The sequence below is a fragment of the Bison bison genome, unplaced genomic scaffold, assembly GCF_000754665.1.
Source record: "Bison bison bison isolate TAMUID 2011002044 unplaced genomic scaffold, Bison_UMD1.0 scf7180017864218, whole genome shotgun sequence".
NCBI lineage: Eukaryota > Metazoa > Chordata > Mammalia > Artiodactyla > Bovidae > Bison > Bison bison.
The window spans coordinates 5,975,545-5,999,093 of NW_011494790.1; the positions used below are offsets into that span (position 1 = coordinate 5,975,545).

At 42.8% G+C, this 23,549-nt stretch overlaps 1 protein-coding gene across 1 annotated transcript; it reads right to left on the reverse strand.

Moving 5' to 3' along the window:
• Positions 1 to 536: 536 nt before the first annotated feature.
• On the reverse strand, positions 537 to 15,120 carry CD180 (CD180 molecule). Its single transcript, XM_010845561.1, has 3 exons — positions 14,803 to 15,120; positions 6,396 to 6,562; positions 537 to 2,309 (listed from the first exon to the last, which is right to left on the reverse strand). The coding sequence occupies exons 1-3, from the start codon at positions 14,890 to 14,892 to the stop codon at positions 581 to 583; spliced, it is 1,986 nt and encodes a 661-aa protein (XP_010843863.1). The 5' UTR covers positions 14,893 to 15,120; the 3' UTR covers positions 537 to 580.
• Positions 15,121 to 23,549: the final 8,429 nt, after the last annotated feature.

The window sequence follows — 23,549 nt, forward strand, 5'->3', positions numbered from 1 at the left end:
CTATTTGTACCATGGTGGCATTGTAGAATCCTTGGAGATTTAAGGATTAAAGAAATTAATGAAGTCAGTTTGATGGTAAGATTCATTTCTCAGCCTCTTCTTTTAAATTCATTGTGTTTTCTCTTTTTCATTTAAGATATACTTTGAGACTTTATCCCCAACTTGTTTCCCAAATGGCTATATTACTGAGAACTCAGACCCAAGCACAATGCCAGAGCTGCAGGAGAGAGAGATGTGGGAGGGTCAAGGTAGGAGGTGCCTCCGGGGATGCTCATGAGTGGAAGTGATGACCTCCTAATAGTCTCCTGGCCTTTCCCTACCACTGATTCCCCTCAACTTCTACCCACCTTCCACATGAGCAAAAGGCTCTGTGTCTCTCATAGCTGCATCTGACCCTCTGGCCCTAGTCAGTTTACCTTCCTGGGAGGCTCATCAGTTCTGGGACTCCAAAAAGTACAGTGAATCCCTACCCAATCCCAGGAACCAGTCAGAAAAACCTGGTCACTAACAGACAACAGTTTCTTTACCAAGGGCAATTTTGCTAAGCATATTTATTTTCCCTCTCCAGAAACCTTCAGCACTAAATGTGCTGGTATTTCCACCTAAGAATAAATTTAACTGAAAAAATGAGCAGAAGGATGAGCAAGAATACAAATACTACAATAAAGAAAATGCCCACGCCCGTAATCCCACAGTGCAGTTTGACGTCGGACAGTTTCACTCCCTTTAAAGATGGGGGATTTGCACACGTGGTCTCCTCCGAGTCCTCAAGTTTATGTAGATTTTCTTTGTACCATGTTATGAAATGAATATTTGAGCAAGTGCAGTCCAGGGGATTGTGACTTAAATTGATGATGCTCTGCTGAGACAAGGCAGGGAGGAGATGAGGTGGGATGATGCGAATGTTATTGGAGGCCATATTGAGGTAGAGCCCCTTAAGATGGCTAAGAGCGTCCATGCTGTCTCCTGTCAGGCTGTTGTGGCTCAAGTCTAAGTGGTTCACGTTCCTAAGGCCGTGGAATGCTTGCTGGTCTATGGAGAGGAGATTACAGGAGGATAAAATCAGAATCTCCAAGCTGCCTACCATCTGAAGTAGGTTGGTCTTTGAGATGCTCCCATCTTGAAAGGAATTCCCTTGTAAATTCAGATGCCGGAGATCCCGCAGGCCTGCTAGGAGGTGCTGATTGCTGGTATCAAGGAGGCAGTGAGAGAGATTCAGAACCCGCAGGAGATGGAGGTTTTGAAAAGGGCTGTGTGGAGCCTTAACACGTAGGTGGGTAAATGCCAAATCCAGGAGTTCTAGCTGAGGGCATTCTTTGAATGCCTGATCCTCGAGACCAAGGGGCTCATTGTAGCTCAGGTTTAAGTATTGCAGATGGCGCAGGTTTTTGAGTTGCAGATTGCAACAGTCAGAAGCCTCGATATCACTGTGGCTTAAATCAAGTTTCTGAAGATTTTCTAGTTTTTCTAAACATCTAGTGCCGAGGTCAAGTTTCCTCATGTTGCCTTTGATATAAAGGTCCCTAAGGGACGGGAAACTGGCAGCACTGATTTGACACAATTGATCAAAACTATTTGCATTGAGAACTAATTTCTTGAGAGAGTTCATACCCTCAATCCCAGAAGGCAATCCATTCAAGTGAGCTGCTGTCAGATCCAACTCCTGGACTCGAGTGAAGCACCGAAATGTGGACGATGATAAGTCAGAGAAACGGTGCTTTTGTAAGTTGATGCTCTCAACAGACATGTCACAAAGTCCCTCAAATGTGGCTGAAGTGAGATATTGGTCATCAGTGTCCTCAAATGTCCCCAGCCAAAGAGACTGAAGAGTAGAGTTCTGTAGACCTTTAAATATAATAAATAAGTTGAGAGACCCTCCAAATTTCAAACTTTGAAAGATCTTTGAATTGAAAGCCCCGGGTTCAATGCCTTTAATGTCATTGCCGTTGAAGTTAAGGCTTAGGTTGGTGGCCTGTTCCAGAGAATTGGTGTCTTTTCTAGAGATGTAGTGTATAGCATTATTCTGAAAATCCAGGACTTTCAGATTCTGTGTTGGGAAGTTTTCTGGGAGATTAATGGAGGAAATATGGTTGCTTCCAAGATGCAAACTTTCCAAATTTTCCAGGTTGTGCACTGGGATAAACTCGAGATTGGATATTCCTGTTTGGGTTAAGAAAAGATGCTTCAGGAACTTGGGCCCGGTAAGTGATGTTTCTGCCATGAATATCAGGGGATTTCCAGTTAACACAATGGTGTTCAGTTGATGATGGCTTTGAAAAGTGTCTTCATGTACCCAGTTAATCTGGCACCTTAAAAAGATAAGAGTGTTTAAGAAGAATTAATTAAGGAAAAGAGAAAAATTCTATTTTAAGTTGAATTCTCAGAGATTTGTATTTGGAACAATTAGTAGTTTGTAGACAAAATCAAACTATTATTTACTGTTACAAGTAATATAAAATATGTCATAAAATACATAATGTATAACATGATATATAAAATATGTTATCTATGCCATCCTGGGCAAGTCACAACTTTTCTCAACCTCTGTTTTTTCTTCTATAAAGTATAGCAGACAATGATTGCTTTGTAGAATGGTTGTGATTCAAATGATGAAAATGGAACTCGAGGTTCAGAGAAAACTCATGCTGATATTATACCTCAAAATACTGCACTATACACCCACACACAGACACACACAGAGCTCCCCTGGAGGTCAGTAAGTGAATGGTTTAGAGATGCAGTGTCAAAAGGAAGCTTGAAACCATAGGACCAAATTCTGGAGCTAGCTGTGTCGTATCTGTCAATATCTGCTGATCCTTGGTGGCCTAGAGTCCAGATTTTAATGAGCCGCACAGCCCAGTGGCAGGAGACAAAGCTTTGGGCTAAGAATAGGAGGTCTTTTCAAAAACCTGAAGACTACCAAGACCCTCAAGGGATCCTTTCAGTGGGTGAACTTAAAAAAGAAAACTCACCGAGGGAGACTTTGAGGATCTATGTTTATCTTGACCTTGCTTCTGGGTAGAAAAACAGGAAGAACAACAAGAAAAACATCCTCTGAGATTCTCTAACCACCACCAGCTTCCACCTATGAAAACTCTAGCCTGAGTTTACACTGTCTCTGTGGACTTCCCCACAGAAACCCAAATGGACGATTTAGCTTAAAACAGTTCAAAAATGGTAGTGATTTCAGGTAACGAGCAGGTGAAAAGATTTACATAAAAACCATTCCACTTTACGTAAAAGTAAAGGGAATAATACAGTGAATTTCCATATATATGTATCACACAGTTCTCATCATTTTGCCGTAGTCATTTCTTCTTCTATACCTACTTCTCTCTCTTAAATTAAGTCAAATCCTAGGTGTCTATACATATTTCAGTATGCATTTCAAAAAAATAAAAGGCTTATTTTCTTTAGGCATGATGCCATCGTCACACATACCAATATTAATAGTTCATTGGTATTATCTAGTTCAAGGAAACATTTTAAAGAAAGATTTATACAAAGTTCTACATGATAAATTCTCAAAATAAAAATTAACTAAACACATAAGGAAAACACACTAGCCAAAGTCAGCCAAAAAAAAAGCTCTACAGAATCAGATTTAAAAAGGCAGCAGATGCCAGAGTTATCAGATATATCTGATAAAGTATACATATATATGTGTGTGTGTGTATGCAATATATGTATAAGATGTATAAAGAATAGATAGCATATTCAAAAGCAGAGACATTACTTTGCCAACAAAGGTTCGTCTAGTCAAGGCTATGGTTTTTCCTGTGGTCATGTATGGATGTGAGAGTTGGACTGTGAAGAAGGCTGAGCACCGAAGAATTGATGCTTTTGAACTGTGGTGTTGGAGAAGACTCTTGAGAGTCCCTTGGACTGCAAGGAGATCCAACCAGTCCATTCTGAAGGAGATCAGCCCTGGGATTTCTTTGGAAGGAATGATGCTAAAGCTGAAACTCCAGTACTTTGGCCACCTCATGCGAAGAGTTGACTCATTGGAAAAGACTCTGATGCTGGGAGGAATTGGGGGCAAGAGGAGAAGGGGATGACAGAGGATGAGATGGCTGGATGGCCTCACTGACTCAATGGACGTGAGTCTGAGTGAACTCCGGGAGTTGGTGATGGACAGGGAGGCCTGGCGTGCTGCGATTCATGGGGTCGCAAAGAGTCGAACACGACTGAGCGACTGATCTGATCTGATCTGTTAAAGAATAGATGATAAAGCTTATATGTATTATCATATCATTATAAATACACTATGTCAAACATGCTTGATATGCTTAAAGGAAATAGTAAGAACCAAAAGTACGATAAATGAAAAAATATTAAAACTGACCTCCTATATTTGTAAAATAAAAAGTAAATGATATTAAAATGAGAAAAGTTAATAATTGAAATTAGAAAACCAATGGATAGCTTATACAAGAGATTAAACACAGCTAAAGAGGATATTAATGGACTAGAAGTAGCCAAAATTAAAAAAAAATGAGTTGGAAAACAATAAAGAGATATTAAGATATATAAAAGACAGTTAAGATGATGCAATATAAGTCTAATCAGAGATCCAAAGATGATACAAGGGTGAGTGGGAGCAAACCAGAGTTCAAATGGATAGCGGCTAGAATATTTTAAAACTGATGAAAGACACCAAACTCAGATTCAAGGAGCCTGACAATCTACACAACGCGTCACTGTGATATTGTAGAATTCCAAGGACAAAGAGAAGCTATTGAGAATATCCAGAGAAGAAAAGACAGATATTCAACATATGAACAATGACTGGACAGATAGATGACCTCCCAGCAGCAACAATGGGAGCCTGGAATGATAATCTTGAAGGGCTGAGAACAAAACTACGGTCAGCCTAGACAGTTGCCAGAGAGCGATGACATAGACCAGAAAACGTTATCTTGCAAGAATCAGAGTGAAATACAAATATTTTCAGAAAATAAAGAACTGAGGAAGTTGACTGATAACAGACAGTAACCAAAGAAGTGAAATGTCTAAAAAGGAAAAGAATTCCAGAGAGGAAGCTCTGAAAAGCAAGACAGAAGAATGAGCAAAGGGCAAAGAAAGCAAACTGGTAAAGCTAAGGAAACAGCAACTGTGTAAGGTCATGAAAACAGTGCCTCATTTGTAGCCAGATACAGGGTGGGGAGGGGAGCAGAGGGAGGAAGACCTTAGAAAGTATGAGGTCCCATTTTTATCACTTTTTGAAAATAGCAGAAGAGGAAACTGAGAGTCGTCTAGTTATGAAAGCTCTCCTGGCCTAATACTTCTTAAAAAGTCAAACTCTTCTCATGTGAGAATGAGAAATATTAAAAGAGAAAGTAAATTCTGGACTGGGAGTCAGGAGAGCAAAAGTCCCAGTTTCCTTCCTGTGTGAATTTAAGCAGGCTCGCAAAATCTCCTTGAGCCTCTGTTTTCTCATCTAACGCGGGTGGAATGGCAGCATTTACCATGCCTGCCGCCCAGTAGTGGTCATGCGGATGTGACTGTATAGTCTTATGGATGTGAAAGGACTTTCCTGGTGGATCAGTGGTAAAGAATCCACCTGCAATGCAAAAGAGTCAGGAGACACGGGTTCGATCCCTGGGTGGGGAAGATCCCCTGGAGGAGGAAATGGCAACCCACTCCAGTATTCTTGCCTGGGAAGTTCCTCGGACAGAGGAGCCTGGTGGGCTACATTCCATGGGGTCACAAAAGAGTTGGACATAACTTAGTGACTGAACAGCAGCAAAGGATGTGAATATGCTCCTGCTCTGCAGAAGCTTCAGTTGAAGGACCAAGGTAGAAGAAATGGAACTTGGGCAAGAGTAGCAGGCTCCATCCACATACGGAGCCCTCCCCCAACTTACACACATACACACACACCCCAGCTGCATTTCTCTCTTGCTCTATCCCTTTATTTTCTTCTGGCACTTCTGCCCGCTGGCTCAGAAGCCCTGGGTCAGCATTTAGAATCTTCATCCTGCCTCTAAAACCAATTTTCATGAAAAAAGTTAGTAGACGGTGTATATATCTCCTCTAACTTTTTTCTTAACATGTCACACCCATTCATAATCAACTCTCCTAAAATATAGTCTGATGTGACATCTGATTTACTACAAGATTATTTTCAGTTGTGTTATTGATATTCCTTCGACCTTCTTAAACAGCACTGCAGACACAATCTATTTTGAGAATAAGCCACTTTCCTCCCCACTGATTGGTGCTTATTTAAATTATATTTCACCTGTGTAAAAATATTTCATGGGAAGGGGTAAACACGCAGAATAAGCAGGTTGTCCTGCTCCCCAAAGGAAGGTCCTGGAAACAGTTTGAATGCATATTGTGTTTTGACCTAAGTAAAACATCAAGCACACACAAAAAACTCAGATACAAACCTGGTCAAATCCAAAAAGATAAGATTTATGAGCCTGCTGAAGGTTGTATTTTGAATTGTAGGCAAGAAGTTGAAGCTGAATTCCAAAACTTCTGTTGTGTTTGGTAGAGTGTCAGGAATTTCTCTGAGACCTAAATTTTCACAGTTGTATGTCCTGTTGCCTTCTTTCTGAGAAGAGAACAGTGTGAGCCAATATCAGACAGTGTATTTACTGGCTTTCTAGTAAAACAACAGGTTTTATCCTTTGGGCAGAGGTCTCACTTCTAGGAATCTTCACCAAATAAAATACTTGGAAAAGCACAAAATGACTATGCATAACATTATTCATTGTGGTATTTTTTACAATAGCAAAAGGTTGGCAATAACCAGATTATCTATCCATATAGGCCAGTTGAAATATGTACATTCACAAAATGGAACCCTGTGTAGCTAAAAAAGGACTAAATACAATCTTCATATATAATCATAATGGAGTGATATGCAGGTTAATTGTAAAGTGAAAAAAATCAAGATGTAGACATCTGTTAGTATATGGTGCATATAAGATGTAGTATACCGTATGATCCCTAGGGAAAGTACGTGTGCATTTTCTTACGTTTACAAAAAGAAACAGGGGAGGTGAACCCTAAACTGGCTATATTTAAGGGAAGGGAAGGAAGCAGATTGAGGTGTGGTGATAAAAACAAGCCTTTTCTGAACATAATTTTATAGTTTTGATTTTGGATGCATAAAAATGTTTTTTTTTTCCTTCATTTTGAAACAAATACATCAACTCTAGTGTCAACAAAAGAAGACAACCAGATATTGCACACTTTGTGATGTGATGCAGCTTGAAGTACGGAGCTTCCCAGGTGGCACTAGTGGGAAAGAATCCACCTGCAAATGCAGGAGACATAAGAGATGTGGGTTCCTGGGTGATCTTCCTGGGTGGGGAAGATCTCCTGGAAAAGGAAATGGCAACCCACTGCAGTATTCTTGCCTGGAGAATCCCTGGACTGAGGAGCCTGGCAGGCTACAGTCTATGGAGCTGAAATGACACGATTGAGTGAGTAATACTTTCTTCACTTCCGGCACTTCTTTAGATTCTGATTCAAATAAGGCATTTGGGAAAACATTGTCAGGGAATTTCAAATGAGGACAGGACATTATAGAATATTAAAGAACTGCAAATTTTGTTAATGATAATGACCTTGTAATTATGTAGGAGAGATGTTCTTATTTTGAGTTACTTTTTGAAGGTTTTAGAGGCAAAATGACATGATGGTGGAGATTTGCTTTGAAATACTTTGGCAAAAAAGGAGAGAGTGGATGGAGGAAATTAGTAGCCAAAATGTTGGTGGTTGCTGAATGTGGAGTGAGCCCATTCACAAGGTTCCCTATAACTAACCATTTTTGTATATATTTAGAAATTTTCTTAATGTTTAAAAAAGAAAAGAACTAGCAGCATGGCACAGATCTTAGGTCATAAGGTCTTATAATCTTGAAGTATGACTCAGTTTAGGCTCCCTGAACTGCAGGCTGCTGATACCAGACCCAGCATAGGGCACAGCTCTGCACGTAAATTCAGAGGACTTCCTCATGCTGGGTCCCACATGCTAATGTGAGAGTCAGGTGTTCTCACATCTGCTGCTTACTGCTTGCTAGATGTGCTGACTCAAGTTACAGATCTTGGACTAAGCAGGTAAAAATGTGAAGGGGTTCTTTAGAGGCCCTTAGAATTATGGGCTCATAAATTTATTTGGCTGATGCCTTAGGATAAAGGGTGGTGGGACAGGTCTGAAGGTCTGGTGGGGTATATATTGCATGGGGAGGCTCCAGGGAAAGAAAGAAATGCTTCTCCATGAGAAGTACAACTTGGAGACACAAAGAAGATAGATAGACATTCCAGGACCACGGACCATCTCTCAGCTCATCTCAGGCTCCACGTGATTTCCTCACACCTTCCAGGCCTGCTTTCTCCAGGCCACGTGGTGTCCTCACCAGAGGCCCCACTGAGACTGCCCCAGATAGGGAATGGCCTGCCCCATTGAAATCTGCATCAGCAGCTTTCCTCACGCTTAGTTGCAAACGAGTCTGCTTAACTGCACACAGAAGATGGGACACATCTGCCTTTACCCTAAAGTGCTTTGATTTAGAGGTGTCGCCATTTTAATTGCTTTTTGCCTTACTCACTCTCTGACTTCTGCTTAGCCAGGCCCTTTTTTTTAAAGCAAAACTGAGAACGCTCATTTACAGGAAATCACTGGTTTTCTTCTACATGAAAGTGTTAGTCACTCAGTTGTGTCCGACTCTTTGTGACCCCATGGACTGTAGCCAACCAGGCTCCTCTGTCCATGGAATTTTTGAGGCAAGAATACTGGAGTGGATTGCCATACCTTTCTCCAGGGGATCTTTCTGACCCAGGGGTCAAACCCAGGTCTCCTGCATTGCAGGCAGATTCTTTACCGTCTGAGCTACCAAAGAAGTCCAGTTTTCTTCTATGTTGTGACAATGTTACAAAGTCACCAATGAAAATGCCATATTTATAATCCCTTGTCATCCGTAATTGTTTCATAGACCAAAAGTCCTTCAGGCACTGCCACAAATCTACAGAATGCCCTTGAAATGCACACTTGGCCTTTCAAATATATTTGACTAACTGGTGAGGGAAAACACACGCTGTGAGATCCCTCTTGGTCCCCATGAAGAGAGAAGACCCAGGGAGAAGATGTATGTGCACCTTCTGAAGTTCAGATTGGCTTTGAGGAGACCCATTTTTCTTTTCTGATCTCTGGCATCACTGACGTCGTAAATACATGGAGAAATGGGGCCTTCCCTCAGTTGGTCTTGCTCTGTTCTGGCCCTGCAGTAAAAGGCTCGGCATTGGCAATTCCCTCCTTTTCCAGAATATATACATTTCTGTGACAACTAAATTACTCCTCTTGTATGCTTCACTAAGCACTTCACTGCGTTAATGTGATCCCAAAAGTTGAAAGGGAGTATGAGCTCTCCTGAACCACTGACCTAGCAAATGGAAAGGAATAGCTCAGTTTCAACCCAGTGAAAACCCGAGAGCCAGGGCACAACCCTTCCCAGGAGGACTGAGAAGCTCACTGGGAGCCTGGGTTGTAACATTCAATAATCTCTAGTTAGGTAAACTGCAATGAATTATCTGCCCTTGATTCCTAAGGAATGAGGCAAATGATAAGAACTCATAAGAAAATTTGAAAACCAAGCGCATTTCAGAGACTATTCTGGGTTCCTCACCATGGCTTTTACATCACATTTCTGTTCAATCATTGTCTCTCATTTCCACATCTCTTCTGTCTCCTTTAATCTGAGCAGATTCTTCAGCCTTTCATGATCTCTACTGACACTGATTAATTTTTTAAAGAATTCTGGCTAGTAGTTTGCAGAATGTTCCTTCTCTGTGGTTTGTTTCCTCATGATTTGATTCAGGTTATACACTTTTTGTAAAACTGTATCAGTGAGATTGTGTCTTTCTCGCTGACAGTTTTCACAGCGAAACTTCCTCACAGTGAGCTCCCATAGCATAGCACAGGATTCCTGGGCAGCAGACTGATACTAGAAAGGAACCTGAAAGGGTGGGGTGTAGAAGAGAAATCCTGTGTCCCAGCTATGTGGTCACTGCCCCTGTGCTCAGGGCTGGGTCACCTGTGAGGACCACATGTTCAGTTGCTTTTCTAGGCAGATACCCACCACTGCTTTTGCAGCCCCTTTGGTTTCTTTGAGCCCCACGTGACCACTTCCTATAAACCCAGACTTTGTTGCTAGACCTCAGTCCGGGGTCAGTTTCTCACTCTTCTGCTTTGGCCATTCCACTGCAGTCTGGACCCTTCTGGATGTGAACTTACGCAGGGCTGAGGCAAAGCCCCGTGGTATTCAGGACAACTGACCCATGCCCACCTCTATTCCAGTCACGGGCATTTGCACTGGGACCCACGCCCATCCCTTTGTCTCCAGCTCCACCTCAGAGTGGTGCCATTACACAGAGTGGTGCCATTACACAGAGCGGTGCCATTACACAGAGCGGGGCGCCCAAGTGCTCCATCTGTGTCTGCAATCCCTTTTCCCTCCAGGTACTCATTTGCATTTTTTCAATCATGATCTTATTTTGCTTCTTCCTGCTGTATCTCTGACTCCCTCCCACCCCACAGTATTTCTCTCCTCACAAGTGCTGAGATCATTTCTGACTTCAGATTCTCTGAGTTTCACACACGCACTGATTCCCATGTGTTTGGCTGCCTCCTCTGCACTTGGCACCTGCAGCAGCAGCCAGCTCCCCCAGACATGGGGAATCTGGGACACTGAACTCCAACCTTCCCTTGCTAATCACTTCTCTCTATCCAGAGACAGCAATTTGACTGAGTCAAATCCCAGAGTAACAGTTACTCTCTGCAAATAAACACTCTGAAGAGGTCACATCCCTAAAATTCTATTGTCAATCTGACTCCAGGCAAAGGGCACTCAGATTAAAAGAAGTTCACTTTCTGTTTGTCTTGAGGCAGACTTCCTGGGTTCACATCCCAGCTCTCAACTACCAAGCTGTGTTCTCTGAGCCTCCTGTTTTGCTCAGCTATGGATTGAGGACAATAACCTCTCTTGGTAGACCAGCTCTGAGGATTAACGAGGTAATATACATCAAGCGCCCACAAGAAAAGTCAGCATTTCCCTGGATCATTGAAACATCATTGTCATTGTCTAGAGTTATGGGAAGCCCCTGTATCATGAACTTGGAGTTCTCTTAAAACAGAGCTTTACTAAGCACTTTCCCCCATACCTGGACATGAAGGATTGTCTCCTACTGTGGGTTTGAGGGGACTGAATAGTCATCTGGGAAATCAACCCTGAATGTTCATTGGAAGGACTGATTCTAGAGCTCCAATACTTTGGCCACCTGATTCCAAGAGCTGACTCATTGGAAAAGACCCTGATGCTGGGAAAGATTGAGGGCAGGAGGAGAAGGGGACGACAGAGGATGAGATGGTTTGGATGGCATCACTGACTCAATGGATATGAGTTTGAGAAAACTCTGGGAGATGGTGAAGGACAGGAAGCCTGGTGTGCTACAGTACATGGTGTCGCAAAAAGTTGGATATGACTTAGTGACTGTACAGTGACAAATAGTCATCTGAAAGGAGCAGGCATCCCTATATTCACCAGCAATGATTCAAGAACACATCTAAAATATCACCTGAATCCAAATCACAGAAGGCTGAATTCCAGCTACGGTTTGCGTATTTACCAACCTTCAAAAGCTTGGTCATAGATCTCATTTTATTGCGATACACACACATCCATACATACATTCCATTTAAACATGGAAGATTCTGTGTGGAGTATTTATTGGCATTCGTTATAATATTTTGAGAATATTTCAGAATTTTTCAAGGTTTGACATTTTTTTCAAACAAAAAGTTTTATTTAAAAATTCATCTTTAATTCATTTAAAAATTCTCTTTTACATCACATGCAAAAGAAATAATAATAAATAATTCCAGATGGACTGTAAATTTACATGTGAAACCTAGAAATACATACAAAATGATAAAAAATGATAAAACATCCAAAAGAAGATATAGGATAATATCGTCACTGCTTTGGGCTGGCAAAAATTTCTTAAACAAAATAGACATTCACTTAAAATAAATAAAAGAAAAATTATAAATCAAGCTATGTTAAAATTAAGGACTTCTGTTTTTAAAAAAATATTTAGAATGAAAAGGCAAGCCACAGAGTAGGAGAAGATATTTGCAATCTGATAAAGAAACTGTATCCAGAATACATAAAGAACCACTACCAAAAAAAAAAAAAAAAAACCCAACCAAAAACCCGTGAACAGTCTAAGAGAAAATGGGCCAAAGACTGGAAAAGGCACTTACACGCACATACACACACACACACACAAATACACAAATATACTCAATTTAATTATCAGGAAAATAATTATCAGGGGCACAGTGAAATGCCCCTACTCATCCATCAGAATAGCTAATGTTCTTAAACAAACAATAGCAAATGTTAGTGAGGCATTGGAGCAACCAGAACGCATATCCACTGCTGGTGAGAATAAATGGATACCAACACATTGAAAACTGGCAATATTTACCAAATATATGTGTACCCTATGATGAAATACATCTACTCCCTGACATATACCTAATAAGTATTTGTTCATTTATTTACTGAAGACCTAGATAAGAATGTGGAGCTTCCAAAGAATCTGCTTGCCAATGCAGGAAATGCAGAAGATGGGTTCTATCCCTGGGTTGGGAAGATCCCCTGGAGGAGGGCGTGGCAACCCACTCCAATATGCTTGCCTGGATAATCCTATGGACAGAGGAGCCTGGTGGGCTACAGTCCATGGGGTCACAAGAAAGTCAGACATGACCCAGCAAACAACAGTAACGCAACAGAATACCAGTGATGGAAACGAGCCCATGGTGGCTGAACATCGTCGATAGATCTCATATGCTTGATACCGAGGAAAATCAGCCAGGTACAGACCAGGTACTCTGATCTCATGTATACAAAACTCAAAAAAGAGGCAAAATCCCTTTTTGGTGATAGAAGTGAGACTACTGGAGGGTCTGAGGGGCTGGTGATCTGGAGGAGACACGAGAGGGCTTCTTAGGTGCTGAGAAGGTTCTGCTTTTTGTTCTGCAGGCTGCTCACATGGATGTGTCCTCTTGGTGAAAACTCATTGAGCTCTGCCCTTAGGGGTGGTAGACTCTTCTGTATGTAAATTTTACTTCAGTAAAAAGTTTACTGAACTCAAAACAGAACCAAACCCTTGTTTTCAGGACAGGGCCTGAGAAGAAGGCTGTCAATAAGCCAAGGAAAGGGGCCTCGGCAACCTTGCTGACACCTTGATCTTGGAGCTAGCCTGCAGAGTTGTACCCAAGCAGGTTCCTGTTGTTGGAGCCATCTGGTCTCTGGTGCACTATTGTGGCAGATGGAACAATTTCTCCTGGGCACTGTACTTCCTTTTGGTCTGAGTGTGCATCCTGATTCCATCCCAATAACAGATCAACAATGCTTCCCAGGTGGCTCGGGGTAAAGAATCCACCTGCTGATGCAGGAGATGTAGGTTCGACCCTGGGTCAGGAATATCCCCTGGAGAAGGAAATGGCAACCCACTCCAGTATTCTTTCCTGGAAAATTCCATGGACAGAGGAGGCTGGCAGCCCATGGGGTTGTAAAGAGCTGGACATGACTTACCTTCTGATCATACACGCACCAGACTAACAAGGTCCTATTGCTTTCTGCTCCTAGGCCTTCTTAAAGTCCTGGCTTCTGTTCTTGCTCTTGGCTGGCAGGTCCTTGCCCCACTTTCCCTGATTCTCCTGACCCTGGGTCTTAAGCTCTGCCTTTCTCCACTGAGCAAGTCCTGCCTCTTTTTTGGTCATTCAGCTCCAAACTAGGAAAGCAGCCCACTCAGCCACCAAGACTGACGGTCCTTCCTGTCCACAGCCCTTGTCTGACAGGCCATGTGGGGCTGGATACCTGATGGGATCAGAGGTAAAAGGAGGAAGATGGTAAAAAAAATGATCCCTTTTTCTTTCTCTATCTCATCACCCTGCCCAAGAACTTCCTTTGCGTGCGTGATTGCTAAGTCGCTTCCAGTCATGCCCGACTCCTGCAAACCCATGGACTGTAGCCTGCAGGCTGCTCTGTCCATGGGCTTCTCCAGGCAAGAATACTGGAGTGGGTTGCCATGCCCTCCTCCAGGGGATCTTCCCAACCCAAGAATCAAACCCACATCTCTTATGTCTCCTGAATTGGCAGATGGGTTCTCTGTCATTGAGCCACTTGGGAAGCCCCAAGAACTTCCCACAGGTCGATAAACATTGCTGTGGTCCAAACAGAAGGTACAATTTGGCCCTGCTCTCAAATGTTACTCCTATGGGTTAGTGAAACAGGTGGAGGGTCTGACTCGAGGAGAAAGCCAGGTTCATTCAGAGTGATCTTTCTCTTCTCTAAAGCCTGACACAGGTGGTCTTCACTTACCTCCATCCTGAATGCCAGGAAACTGAAGGACTCTTTGGGGAAGTGGCCCTGTGGTGGGAGGTTGGACAAACAGCCCCTTTATGCTAGGAAGCAGGTTTGGAGCTCTGCTCTTTGCACTGGGAACCTGTTGACATTTTTATGACCCAACTGGGATTATTTGGGGGAAATTGTGTGCAGAGGAGAACAACTCTCACCTCTTCCTACTAGGAATCGGTGAGTGCACCTCCCCAGCAGAGCTCTTTGGCTCCTTTTTCACAGCAAAGAAAAAGTTCTACACACCCCATTGCCCTTTTAAAGACAGTGGATATTGGAATGCCAAAGCTCAGATACAACTGCATGCTGAATCTCAACATTTCCAGAAAGTTGAATCTGGACAAAGACAAATAAGTTGGACTCACCTCAGTGCACTTCGGATCTGAGGAGGGGATGGCTTTACAGCCAGCAGAAATCAGCACAGCCAACAGGAAGCAGCTGACACAGGGAGCCATTCTCAGGACCGAGGCCACCCAGCCTGGTGTGGTTAGCTAGAGTCTGGAGCTGAGAAATTGAATCAAGCTATGACAATCTTGGTAATCTGGCAGCCACAGAGGTGCTCAGAGGGTAATCTGGGAATAAGAAATGCTCTTGACTGCTCAGCATTTGGTAGCTTTGCACTGCAAAAAAGGGGAAGTCCCTTTTGCATAGGACTCATTCTTGCCAAAAATAGCTGAGCACCCAACCTCAGAATGGCCCAGGGCACTTCTGGCAAACAGGAACCAGTTGTGCAGTGCCCTTGCTCTGGCCACATGGACACTCAGGGCAATGGTTCCTAGTGACCCTCGGCAAGCTTCCAGTCCCTCTCCATGAAAGAAGCTTGTGGGAGCAGGAGGCTGTCCTCATGGAGGACGCCACCTTGTTAGTTAGCCTGGGTGAGTGACCAGGAAAGGGACTGGGGTGCACTGGAAGGGCAGAGCACTCTGTGGGCATGGATGGAAGTTGCCCTCCAGGGGCACCTGCTGGAGCTGGGAACTAGGGCAAGAGGGAGCAGGGTCATCCCAGAAAGAGGGTAGAGCTGCTGCCTCAGCCTCCTCCGTGGTCCCCACATCTAGTCTCGGTATAGGAGGAAGACAAATCCATCCCATGATCCAGTGATTCAGGTTTGCTGAAGCAGCTACCGTGAAATCCCTTTCCAAGGTGACCCAGGGAAGTAAAGGTCACTGCCATATACAGAGCAGTCCGGGTCAGAGAGAGCAGAGTTAAGGATGTCAGCCTTGGCTCTATTTCTTCTTAGAAATAGCCTTGAAATAGGATTGCAGCTACCCTCATTATGAGGCAAGATACAATAGTGATTAAAGAAAGTTCATTCATTCCTCACTGGGCTGAATTCAGCTGCCTCAAACACTGTCTGTTTTCAGTCCTTCGGCATATAAGAGACACTTGGCATTACTGTCCTCCCATTCCATTTCCAAGAGCCAATTCTTAGCATTGGAGTTCACAACGCCTTGAGGTACCACCATTACTGCGTTACCACCACTAATATGATAATTATAGTAGCTACCGCTTATTGAACACATATTATGTGTCAGACACTAAGCAGGTTTTCTTTTGTGTATATCTCCTCATCACATATTCTATCAAAGAGGTGCTATTTTCCCCATTTAATAGATGTAGAAACTGATACTTAGAGGAATAAATGACCTCTCCAAGGCCACATGAGCTTCCCTGATGGCTCAATGGGAAAAGAATCTGCCTGCAGGAGACATAGGAGACGCAGGTTCAATCCCTGGTTGGGGGGATCCCTTAGGAAAGGAAATGGCAACCCATTCCAATATTCTTGACTGGGAAATTCCATGGACAGAGGCACCTGGCAGGCTATAGTCCATGGGGCCACAAGAGTCAGACAAGACTGAGTGACTACACACACACACACACACACACACACGCAAATTGACAGAGGTGGATCTTTCAGATCTAGACAGCTCATTGCAGAGACCGTGCTGTTACTCTGCATAGTTTAAGAAAAAATTCTCTCTCCTGAAAAAGCTGAAATGTGGACAGGTTAAGGAAAGTTCTTCATCCAGAGATTTCAGAGCAGATGTGAATAAAAAGCAAGGGAGGGAGGGTTGGAGACACTACGTACTTGGCTCTATGCCAGCACTATTACAAATAATTAGACTTTTCTGCCCACCTGTAAAATGTCATCTTCATCAACAGAAGCACCTTCAAAGATGCTTTTGGCAAAATGCCATCCATCCAAGCAAACCCAGACTGATGACAAGCACCTTGCTTTAAAGAAGATATGCATCTAGTGTCATGAAGAGTCTTAGACTGAAAGAAAGTCTACTTCAAAGTCTCAGATCCATCGTTCATCAATGGAGCAAAGCTGGGCAAGTCGTTTAACTTTTCTGAATCTATTTCCCATCTGAATAATAGAACAAGAATTCCAATTCCTGTTCTGCCAATATCACAGGGTAATTATGAGGATCAAATGGGATCATTTCGTGAAAATGCTTTCTTAACCTCAAAGTTCTACATAAATGTGAAGAATGTGAGGCAAAAACTCCTCTGAGTAACCAATTCCAACATCCTGTAAATATCACTCTCAGGAAATTGTCTCCTGCCCCAGAGACATTCAAAAGGCATATTATACTTGCCTTCTTAAAGAAAGGTTTGATGGCTCAGTTAAGACCCTAAGATTTTGTCATTTTCTGAGGCCACGCTATTTGCATATGATTTGCATGTGTTTGCATAATGGATTCTAAAGACTCTCTGCAAGTGTATAAAAGAAAATAAATGAATACGAGTGACCTTCTGCCACAGCATTCAAATCAAATATTCAGGGCACAATACCCTGAAATATGAAATAGATTAAAATTTAAACTATTGCAAACAGATAGGAAGATAGGTTTTAGAGCTTGGAGGCAAGAATGAAACCCTTATTTGGTCCCAAGTTGTAAAGAACCACATACTCTTACAGGTCACCCTATCCAAATGATTTTCAGGCCTGAATTTTCTCCTCCACACCCCTTACCACACCCCTTTCTGTGGACAAAACATACACACTACAGTATCTTCCTGTATTTTCTGAAGTTTCTCTGGTGACAGAAAGCTTACTATCCCCCAACAAATTGTTTTGGCATATTTTGACTTCTTAAAGGATTTTATCTTATACTGACCTACTAAAATCGTTCCTCTTATCTTCTCATAATTGACCTTGTTTCCTCAGGCTGGGAAGACAAGTTCAAGCCCTTTTACTACTTGTCTGTCCTTCAAGTATTTGAATATAGTCATTATGTCCCTGAACTGTCCCCTTTCTAGGTTAAAAATATCATTCCTTCAACTGTATCACAAGTTCATGCATTACAGTCCCTAACCATCTGTCTATATGAATATTTTCCAAATCTCCCAAGAAAGGCACTAACTTGAATTCTGGTCCTAGCTTTGCCATTAACTAGTTATGCATTTGGGAAAGTCTGTCTTAATTTCCTTATCAGTAAAATGATGGGGCTGGACTATTTACAAGGCATTTCTCCATCTGAAAAATCCTATCATTCTATTTCCAAACAAAGATTTTATTTTACTTATTTAACAGCCATTGGCTTGAGCCAATAAAACAGAGCTGCTACTGCTAAGTCACTTCAGTCATGTCCGACTCTGTGCGACCCCAGAGACGGCAGCCCACCAGGCCCCGCCGTCCCTGGGATTCTCCAGGCAAGAATACTGGAGTGGGTGGCCATTTCCTTCTCCAAGGCATGAAAGTGAAAAGTCAAAGTGAAGTCGTTCAGTCGTGTCCAGCTCTTAGTGACCTCATGAACTGCAGCCTACCAGGCTCCTCCATCCATGGGATTTTCCAGGCAAGAGTACTGGAGTGGGGTGCCATTGCCTTCTCCAAAACAGAGCTACACTGGCTTTTTGTTGACAATTGCTCTTTCTTTACTAATGTAGGTAGGTGGTCTTAACCCTTCTGAGAAAATATAAAAAATAGAGAGGTTTGGCTGGAGCTATGCCCATCATGACTGCTGCAAACTCAGTTTATTCACAATGCCTTTGAGGGATGGACTGCCATCACCTGTTATAAGGACCAGTTCTTGCAGAGATATGGAGAGCGATATGAGAAGATGAAAAAAGGCACAGGTAACGTGCTTATTTCTACACATTGGTACCCATGTCAGTGGAGAAACGATAGATCTTTGGACTGTAGAAATTTTCATAAAATTCAAGTACCCTTATATTACATATTTACATGTAAACCCCAAGCCATTCTTTGTTGTTATTGTATTGTGTCTTGTTTTCCACCTGATTTCCGTGAAGTTCATCCCTTGGGTCAGCTGTCACCCTATGGGTGACTCCCCACTTTTATGTCTGGGAGGCCCGTGTACTCACCTTTGTGTATTTCAAGGCAATTATAGTCTGGGAAGCCATGTGGAGTTCTTATATACCTTGTCTGGCTCTTTCTACCCTTTCTTAGCAATGACTAGGGCTAATTGCTTTTTTTCAAGGGTGTGCGAACCAAAATGTGCTTTTGTGATTCAATTTTAGCAAAGAACTAGATGTTTAATATGTTTCAGCTTATGGGTACCAGTTGGTATTAAACTGTATTTTTTTCCCCTTCTTGTACATTTAGTTTTTGTTCTGCTTTTTGGGGCACGCCTGCTTTCCCCTCTGTCTCCAGATGGTTAAATCTACCTGCATATAAAATTCTCCTTTAACTTGACTATGTAAATGCATTTTATGGTCAGTTTTACTCCTTGTCATTATATTTCTCCGTATTTATTTGTGTTACCAAGTTCTTATGACACACGGTTCAGAGTCATAATGGTTGTAAGTTGCCCGCCTTGTCTCTGAGAGTGTGAACAGAGCCCGCAAGCCTGTGAGTCGTGCTGCCTGGCTGCTACCTTTGCAGCTGATGGCTCTTGGGAAGCCCCCAGACTAGACAGAACAGGCAGTGTTTGTGGGCCTCCTCCACCTGGAGAGGCGACATGGCTCCTCTTACGTCCTGCTTGACTGCAAGCTCAGTTGTGTCAGAGGCTTCAATATGCCAGCCTTGATCCTGCTGCTCCAGGCTCTTTCTCTGCCATGTAAACTGATGTTACCATTGCCACCACCATGAAAGCAGGCATAGCGTCTTCCCATGGCATTGCCAAGTCCCCTCCATCACTAAAAACACTCCAAGACTTTTCACGTCTCAGAGCCCAAGGCTTCTTGGCTTTGCACTCAGGGAAAGGGGGTGTTCTTCTGCCCCACAATTTCTATCTCCCAGAGATGATCAATATTGGAAATACCTACTCCTGTGGGTCATTATAACAATTAAAAATCTCTCTGATTTGGTACATTTCTCTAAAACTAGATTTCACTATTCTGTGGTCACCCAGTTATGCACAAGTGGTTCTGGAAATATGTGTAACATAATAGAATATTTGTTCAGCTTTAACTTCTAATTAACAGTGAGTGCCATTTACTAACTTCTCTTTCACCTGGTGTATTTTATAAAGGCGAGGATTTTAAATGCATCTTTATGGCTTTTCTCTTAAGCTTTAAATGAATATGATATTAATAGGCAGTGAAATGTGGGGACTAGAGCACAGGTCTGGGAATTGGAATTCTCAGATAAACACTCTGAAATAAAAGTGATCATAATAGTGGTCCATTAACATCAAAAAATTTAAAGCTAAAAATAAACTTCAAAATAACTTAATCCAACCATGCCATTTTCTTTTTCTTTTAAGAATGTAAAAGAAAACATGAATCTAGCATTTTCAAGAGTTGAGATTATTCATATTATTATTAAGTCATTGACTTTTAGGCCTTCTGGAGCATTTTCCACATCCTGTCCCTTGAGATGCTTTTTACTGTGAGTGTAGTATTAGTTTAAGTTCCCACAGCCCTTTAGAGTGAAGCATGGGAGGAAAGGAGTTTGTAAAACAGCAAGAGATAGGCCACAATTTCTGTAAATTCGCGCTATGGCCTCCTTTCTTCATCATGGCGGTCCTCAGCGTGTCCTGGCAGCCTGACAGGAAGCATTTGTTGGGGGTGAGATGACGGTGGTCAGAGGGGAGCATGTTCATTCCTCTGCTCCATGTGTGGCACTGACTTCCTCATGTGAGCACAGGATCTGTAGCATGTAGGAGTGTGTGCAGCACAGAGGAGTTCAACAGCCTTTTTCATCCTCAGACACCGCTACTGATGTGGACAAGCCATTGCCCTCCCAGAGTCTCAGCTTCTGTAGAAGAGAAATACTGTCTGCCCTGCTTCTCTCTCAAGGATGCCTGTGAAAGAAAGGTAACCCATAAAGGACTATAAAGGATTACTTATTATTTCTGATATAAAGCTTATGCATGGTCCCTTGCCCTCATGAAAGTCTGTGTTTTTAAGAAGCACCTCCGCAGAAGGCAAAGTAAAGCTAGGAACAAAAACTAGCAAGACTACAGTCATCTCAAAACTCTGTGAGTCACTGGTTCGAAGACCCCAAGGGAAAGCAACATCCGCAGATGCTCAAGTCTCACATAAAATGGTGTCAGATTTGTATAGAACCTATGACATCTTCCTATATACTTTAAATCATCTCTAGATTAATTATAATGCCTGTCAGTTCAGTTCAGTGGCTCAGTCATGTCTGACTCTTCACAACCCCATGGACTGCAGCATGCCAGTCCTCCCTGTCCTTCACTATGTTCTAGAATTTACTCAAACTCATGTCCATTGAGTCAATGATGCCATTCCACTCCTCTCATCCTCTGTCATCCCCTTCTCCTCCTGCCCTCAATCTTACCCAGCATCAGGGTCTTTTCCAATGAGTTGGCTCTTCACATCAGGTGGCCAAAGTGTTGAAGTTTTAACTTCAGCATCAGTTCTAACAATGAACATTTGAGGTTGATTTCCTTTAGTATTGACTGGTTTGATCTCCTTGCTGTCCAAGGGACTCTCAAAAGTCTTCTCTAGCACCACACTTTGAAAGCATCAATTCTTCAGTGCTCAGCCTTCTTTATGGTCCAACTCTCACATCTTTACATGACTAACCATAGCTTTGACCGTTTGACCTTTGTCGACAAAGTGATGTATCTGCTTCTTAATACTCTATGTTTGTCAGCTTTTCTTCCAAGGAGCAAGCATTTTTTAATTTCATGGCTGCAGTCACTGTCCCCAGTGATTTTGGAGCCCAAGAAAATAAAGTCTGTCACTATTTCCATTATTTCCCCATCTATTTGTCATAAAATGATGGGACCAGATGCCATGACCTTAGTTTTTTGAATGTTGAGTTTTAAGCCAGGTTTTCACTCTCCTCTTTCACCTTCATCAAGAGGCTCTTTAGTTCCTCTTCACTTTCTGCTATTAGAGTGGTATTGTCTGCATATCTGAGGTTATTGATACCTCTCCTGGCAATCTTGATTGCAGCTTGGGCTTCATCCAGCCTGGCATTTTGCATGATGTACTCTACATAAAAGTTAAATAAGCAGGGTGACTGTATACAACCTCGAAGTACTCCCTTCCCAATTTGGAACTAGTCCATTGTTCCAAGTCTGCTTCTGTTTCTTCTTGATATGCATACAGGTTTCTCAGGAGGCAGGTAAGGTGGTCTGGTATTCCCATCTTTTTAAGATTTTTCTATCTTTTGTTGTGATCCACACAGTCAAAGGCTTTAGCATAGTCAATTAAGCAGAAGTAGATGTTTTTCTGGAATTCCCTTGCTTTTTCTCTGACCCAATGGATGATGGCAATTTGATCTCTGGTTCCTCTGCCTTTTCTAAATCCAGTTTGTACATCTGGAAGTTCTTGGTTCATGTACTGTTGGAGCCTAGCTTGAAGGATTTTGAACATTACCTTGGTGGCTCAGATGGTAAAGAATCCACCTGCAATGTGGGAGACCTGGGTTCGATCCCTGGGTTTGGAAGATCCCCTGGAGAAGGGACTGGCTATCCACTCTAGTATTCTGGCCTGGAGAATTCCATGGACAGAGGAGCCTGGCAGGTTATAGGCCATGGGGTTGCAAAGAGTTGGACACAACTGAGTGACTTTCACTCACTCTCTTGCTGGCATGTGAAATGAGTGCAATTGTGCACTAGTTTGAACATTCTTTGGCATTGCCCTTCTTTGGGATTGGGATGAAAACTAACTTTTTCCAGTCCTGTGGCCACTGCTGAATTTTCCATGTAAATGTTGTGTAAACAATTGCTGGTGTGTGACAAATTCAAGTTTTGCTTTCTGGAATTTTCTAGAATTTTTTCCCAAATATTTTCCATCCATGATTGGTTGAATCCATGAATGCAGTACCTGTGGATATGGGGCTGGTGGCAGGGGGTGTATCTTTATGGTAAAGAATCCACTTGCAATTCAGGAGACCTGGTTTAGATCCCTGGGTTGGGAAGATCCCCTGGAGAAGGGAATGGCAACCCGCTCCAGTATTGTCTGGAGAATTCCATGGACAGAGGAGCCTGGTGGGCTACAGTCCATGGGGTCGCAAAGAGACACGACTAAGTGACAAGCATGCACAGGGATCATTTACTATGTGCTCGGTACTTTTGTAAGCACTTGATGTGCATGATCTCATAAATCTTCAAAGCAACTTGTTGCAGTAGGTCTTTTTGTTATCCCAGGCTTATAGGTGAGTAAACTGAGGTCAGAGTGGCTTAAGGATATTCACAAGGTCACATGTCAGAAAGCGGAAGAGCCAGGTCTCCTACCCAGATCTTGGGTCCAGTCACGGTCTCACCCCTCAACATTTCCTCTCCAGAAATTCTGTTGCTGTAGTAAAAAAAATCCCAGACCCCCAGCCACATGGCAGGAAATTTGCCTGGCTCTGTGTCCCAGGCACTCAGGTTTGCAGTTGGGCCCTCTCAGTCTGCCGTCTTCAGGGACTTTTTCTGGCACTGTTTAACAACCCCATTTTCATAGAATGGAGAGGGTATTTGGAAGAGATGTCAGCCTTAGAAATTTAATCAGCTGAGATGAAAGCAATCAAGATGCCATCTGGACAGACTCTGACTTCCTGCCCAGAAGATAAAGACATCTGGACTTAGTAAATGCTAAGGATGTGCTGACTTGTTCCCCAGGCCCATGGTCCAGTCCTCGTATTGCACAGATGCGTTTTCTTAATTGTGCAGAACGCAGAGCTCTGAGCTGCTGCTGGCGCCACTGAGTGCCTGATGCTCTCGGCCACCCTGGGCGCTCC

Coding starts and splice junctions, on each gene's coding strand:
- CD180 (XM_010845561.1), bottom strand. CDS start 14,892: ATGGCTCCCTGTGTCAGCTGCTTCCTGTTGGCTGTGCTGATTTCTGCT. Junction 6,563..14,802: donor CAGATCCGAAGTGCACTGAG/GTGAGTCCAACT, acceptor TTCTCTTCTCAG/AAAGAAGGCAACAGGACATA. Junction 2,310..6,395: donor ATCTTTTTGGATTTGACCAG/GTTTGTATCTGA, acceptor TATCTTTTTAAG/GTGCCAGATTAACTGGGTAC.